Here is a 5,451-nt window from a genome sequence, read left to right as displayed (position 1 = left end):
CCCGGGAAGGGGGGGGGGGGGTTCCGGGGTCAGGCCCCGGGACCCGGGAGGGGGGGGGGGGTTCCGGGACCCGGGAGTGGGGGTGTGTGTGAGTCAGACCCCGGGGAGGGTGTGTGGATGTCAGGCCCCAGGCCCCGCGGGGGGAGGGGTCAGGCCCCAGGCCCGGCGGAGTGGGGGGGGGGGGGGGGGGGTGAGTGTCGGGCCTCGGGCCCCCCGCGGATGTTGTGAGAACCACTTCGTCTCCGGCCACCCCCCCCCAATCACGGGCACGGTTCCGTCTGCCGATTGGCTGCTGCTTAGCAACCTGCCGACAAGCTCACGTGACCCGCCTTTAATGCTGGGGCGCTGGGAAGTTGCAGACAAGTGGCGAGCACCGAGCCTGCACCAGCTCCTGGGAGCAGTCCCTCACTTAACATGCTTTCCAAATCAGCACTGCCGTCTTCCTGAGCTGAGACTTGAGGGGGGGTTTAAAAATTATTTTTTTACATAACAATGACCGGAGTATTTGACAGCCTGGCTGCAGATATGCATTCGAACCAAATTACCTCGGGTTATCACACCATGCACAAGTCACAGGAATCTCCAAACCTGCCAGTTTCCACTGCAACTGATAGCAGCTATTACAATGGGCAGCAGCAGCACGGCCCCTGTGCCGGCTCACCTTATGGACAGCTTAACTCTTACCAGTTCCATGTTGGTAACATGAACAACCTTTCGTACAGTGCCAAATCCTACGAGATTAGCTATTCAAATTGTTACAGCTCCTACGGTCCAAGCAATTCGCCGGCAAATACTGATGTAGGTAAGTTGTCAGCGTGTGAGCGTGGGGATCTTCATTTTCAACACACACCGCGGAGTCGACTGTCTGCGCTCGGAACTTGTATCTCTGTTTCTAAACGGGAAATGGTTACTTTTTTTGTTATTTCAGAGAAAGACTGCGAGCCTGAAATCAGGGTAGTGAATGGAAAACCAAAGAAAGTTAGAAAACCTAGAACGATTTATTCCAGCTTTCAACTGGCAGCTTTGCAGAGGCGTTTTCAGAAGACCCAGTATTTGGCTTTGCCAGAAAGAGCCGAGCTGGCTGCTTCGATGGGCCTAACCCAAACTCAGGTAAGACTATATAAGGGAGACAGTATTGGAGTTTTTAATGCTTGACTTTAAAAAAATCATAATACCGAGTTGATGTGTTAAATCTTAATTCAACACGTTCTTTAAGTTAAATTAACAATTGTTTTAGGACTACACTAAACTTTCTAGTCCGTAACAATGCAAATGTTTTCTCCATGCTCTGTGTGGCAAATTTTCCTGACATTTTATTTTTGAAATCTAGGTAAAAATTTGGTTTCAGAACCGCCGGTCTAAATTTAAGAAAATGTGGAAAAACGGAGAAATGTCGAAGGAGCAGAATGTAATTGCGGGCGAGTCTCCTCCTTGTAGTTCTCCTCCATCCTCGATAGCCTGGGACTATTCTCCTCACCAGAGAATCAACAACAACTCAACCATCACACAGAACAACGGGCCGCCCGCGGCCTTTATAGGGAACTACTCCTGGTATCCGGGTTCAAATAGTGCTTCACAATTCCATTCAACCCCAATTCTTCAACATCAGCCCACCATCAATCCAGGGGCAATGTACTGAACCCACAGGACTGCAGGACCGCCATCTGGTTAGGTGACAAGACTGCTGAAAGCCATCCTCCAGACAGGGGAAATCTAAGTGTTTCAAACATTTAAAAACAAAACTGCAGTACCATCCTTTATAACGTTTGTAATAACTGGTGCCTTTGCAAGTGACCTCATTTTCTAAACGAACGGTGTGGTATTAATGAACTGTAGACAGTTCAGCGCCCGGTATTAAAGTCCGCTATGTAGGCGATCGAAAATAATCTGTAAATAAAATACATTCTGTCGTGCGGACCTGAATACGAATGTGCATCTATTGGATTATTTGTTGTGATATAACCATGATATTATTGTGTTACTGATGTAGCTGCGCCAATGATGTCTGAGTTACTGTACCATTGATATGTATCCGTTGGTTCAACCCTACATTTAAAGTCTTTTTGGAAAAGGGTTTAAATTGTGCTACTGATTTTTCCACAAGTCATAGATTTGGAAAAATAACTATTTTCTTTATTTATTCTATAAAACAACTTCTTTACAGTGTTGCTTTTATGAAAAAAATATATTATTTAAATAAATATTGTTTAACTGTTATTTCTATGTTGCTAGTTTTCATGACAAACTTTTGACCGAAGCCATTTTTATTAAAAAAAAGAATGTTTTCTTTTGATTTTAGTTGAGTGGTTTTATTGACATACACAAGAGAATCTTCCTGTAATGATCACCGACGCTGTCCAAATGTTTACCAGCAAGGCACTGACTGTTTGGGGAAATCATATGGGGCTGTGGTTCGCTGTGTGCTGCTAACGTGTAGGCGCCAAATCAGAGGATTGTTACAACTGGGTACTTGTTCTGCAGATTAAAGATCTAGAATAGGGCGGCAATGCCTCCTCGCAGACATTCATCAATCAGCCGCATATTCTCTATATTAGAGCCTGCTCCGCCCTCCGGAGCGCTGGCGCCCGACACATTTATCTCATAAATATTCCCTCTGACGTAACTGTTGGCGAACCAGGTTGGAAGTAGAATAATGACTTGTTATCGAAATTCCCCCTAAATGTGCCTTGGGGAGTAGTTACTCGGGAAGAGGTTTTAAAATGTACAGTGTTGTGCTCTCGGTGTTAATGTAACTGTTCTTACTCCTGCGACACACAGCTAACTCTGACCTAAGACTCGATACAAAACAATTCCATCCAGAAATACATGACGACTGTGTGGCACTGTTTGCACATTTTACTTCCCACTCCGCCGTCGGCAAGTCTTCGACTCCAGAAGCGGGTTGAATAATTTATGTGCATAATAACCGACTTGAAAGATTCGCGGAAGAAGACCTAACATTGTCACTGAAATGAAATGAATGACAAAGTAGTTGTAAAAGATTTCCCCCTCTGGATTTTTTCTTAACAAGACAACTGTTCTTTTCCCGAACTTGCATGTAGTCGATGATTAACAGGCCCGACTCTTTGGCCTGGGGCGGAAAGTTTAAACTAGTTGTTCGAGGCACGCACAGAGCATTGGCATGCGAGTTTAGAGAGGCAAGCTTGGCTCAGGAGCGAGTAGACAAACTGGAGACAGAGCTTCTCTCTGTAGATTTTTTTTATTAACCACGAGAGGCACAAACCGGCTGAAATCGCCCCGAGCAAACCACTTGTAAGCGCAGCAACAGCGAAACCACAGAAACAGACCTCTGATCCAGTTGGAGCTTTTTTGTTTTCCTGAGAGCCTTTGCCGCTAACCGGGCGGGTGATTCTAAATATTAAATTCTATCAGAACATGCATATAAAATGATAGCTGCACATAGTCCAACAGACGTGTCCCTGTTCTGTTGTAGATATAAACCCTCCTGATCCATTCAGTTTGGCGGCACATTACCTGAGCTTTCGGCCAAAATGTGCCACAATGTCCATAATAAGAATTGGAAATAAAGGGATTTCACTGTTCCTCACTCCAAAGCAATTCAATGCGGTGAGCACCGCGCCGAGGTTAACATGTCAGAACTCGAGCAGAAAGGTGTGCTGGAGTTTCGATTACAAAATATTCAGACTGTAAATGGCCAGTGTTAATTTTCAATGTAGAGTGGACAAACGTTCGTGACAGGGAGGGAAGATATTCCTTGCATTTTCAATTTCTCCACAAAATAGGGGGTCTTTTGTCAATAGAAGCTGTAACGACAACTAAAGTCGGTGTCTGGAAAGTGGTAAATCTAGATTGATTAGACGGTCGAGTTATTTTTTGAAGGAATACATGGTAGTAGCAAATATCATGGTTTCAGGTGATGTGATAATACGTTTATTCAGACTGATCTCTTAATCGGGTCTAAAGTGTGGTTAAAATATAATTCTTACAATATTCAGTTCGACTGTCTAACCTTTTATTTTGTTCTTGTAATTGACCAGATAACACAGAAATAACCCAAGGATAGGATCCCCTGAATAGTGTTTACATTTCTTTAATATAATTTCCTGTTTGGTTTAATGCATATGGATGTAATCGAGACGTCTGTGTTTTATTTCGGAAACAAGGGATCATCTATGTTAGAAATCGATAGAATTAAAACAATGTGTTTGATTTGTAATCAATGATTTAAACTAACTACGCTGAAATGTACATGTGTTGGGTGGGGATATTAGTTAACCTCACAGTTTCCATTCAAAGGAGCGAGGGGTCTCTTTCTCAATGGGCTGCACAGGAACCCAGTAATAAAACATTTTTTAAAACATGAAATGTTCTCAATTATTTTCCTCATAAAATCTGATGCATTTTTAGAAAGGGTTGCGGCACAGTGGAAGACTAATTGTTAATTAGTCTGAAATGTGATCTATGTAGGCAAGCACAGGAAAAAAACAGTTCCTTGAAAATATTCGGTTTGCCATTACAGCTGAACAAAAAGGTCCAAAAAATGCTAAACCGACATTGCCGTGCAAAATGAATTAGGTCGTCATGTACACATTAGATCTTATCGACGCTGATAAGATTAGACATAACAACATGGCTTTAGAAAACGTCAGCTTAAAGAATCGTTTCTATTTTGTAAATATTGGTTACTCATTTCGTTGTGTTGAAAAACTCGATAGGGCAACCAGAAGTATTAAAAGTCGAAGCGTTTTCAGGAATAAGGCCGTACTTTGGCAGTGATTGCTGCATTACAAGATGTTCCGTTCCTTCCCTGGGGCTGTCAAGTTGAGGCTCCTTACAAGAATACCCTGGGGATGGTATAACTAGGGATATCCGCACTCCCAGACAACCCGACCCCTTTTTGATATCTGACACATCCATGTCTATCTATAGGTCCTGTGTGTGGGTCTTCATTCTGACTGGGAAAGAGACATTAGAAGAAGTTCAAATAGTTGTTAGATTTAGGCGCGCCCTCAAACAATCTTATGTCATGTGGCATAGGCACTTCCGGAATCCTGGATAGTCAATTTGGATTTTTTTTTTTAGAATTTCCTCCCTAAACTTTGCACTGAAACACAACTGTAATTTTATCCACATTCGCTCGAGTTTGAGCTTTCTGGCTCTCGAAGCTGAAAGCCTGCAATTACTATATAATTCTTCGCAATTTCACATGTCCTAATATGGACTGTAATTTTTGCGCAAGACAATTTCCTGCTATTTCAAGCATCAACATTGTCAAAGTTGTATGTACATAATAAATGGGAATATCAATGCATAGTTTTTAGCATAACATCTTGACTCCTCGATAATTATATCCGTTTGGAGCCTACGCAGAATAGCTTGAATTGCATGGTAAACGCAGTGCTCTACATTTTTTTAAAAATTGCTCATAATTTCGAAAGATTACCAAGTTCTCGAGAGCAGAATGTCATC

General features: G+C 42.8%; 1 protein-coding gene across 1 annotated transcript; it reads left to right on the top strand.

The window, feature by feature from the left end:
* The first annotated feature begins 347 nt into the window (after nucleotides 1-347).
* LOC140391461 (homeobox protein DLL-4-like) lies at nucleotides 348-2,291 on the top strand. Its single transcript, XM_072475973.1, has 3 exons — nucleotides 348-802; nucleotides 929-1,110; nucleotides 1,331-2,291. The coding sequence occupies exons 1-3, from the start codon at nucleotides 493-495 to the stop codon at nucleotides 1,637-1,639; spliced, it is 801 nt and encodes a 266-aa protein (XP_072332074.1). The 5' UTR covers nucleotides 348-492; the 3' UTR covers nucleotides 1,640-2,291.
* Nucleotides 2,292-5,451: the final 3,160 nt, after the last annotated feature.

This window comes from Scyliorhinus torazame, chromosome 2, assembly GCF_047496885.1.
Source record: "Scyliorhinus torazame isolate Kashiwa2021f chromosome 2, sScyTor2.1, whole genome shotgun sequence".
Taxonomy (NCBI): domain Eukaryota; kingdom Metazoa; phylum Chordata; class Chondrichthyes; order Carcharhiniformes; family Scyliorhinidae; genus Scyliorhinus; species Scyliorhinus torazame.
This window is presented reverse-complemented; position numbering and strand designations above follow the sequence as displayed.

What these genes read in the sequence shown, in the direction of transcription:
- LOC140391461 (XM_072475973.1), top strand. Translation starts at nt 493, where the DNA reads ATGACCGGAGTATTTGACAGCCTGGCTGCAGATATGCATTCGAACCAA. An exon ending in GCCGGCAAATACTGATGTAG is followed by an intron (nt 803 to 928) that starts GTAAGTTGTCAG and finishes TTGTTATTTCAG; the next exon opens with AGAAAGACTGCGAGCCTGAA. An exon ending in TGGGCCTAACCCAAACTCAG is followed by an intron (nt 1,111 to 1,330) that starts GTAAGACTATAT and finishes TTTGAAATCTAG; the next exon opens with GTAAAAATTTGGTTTCAGAA.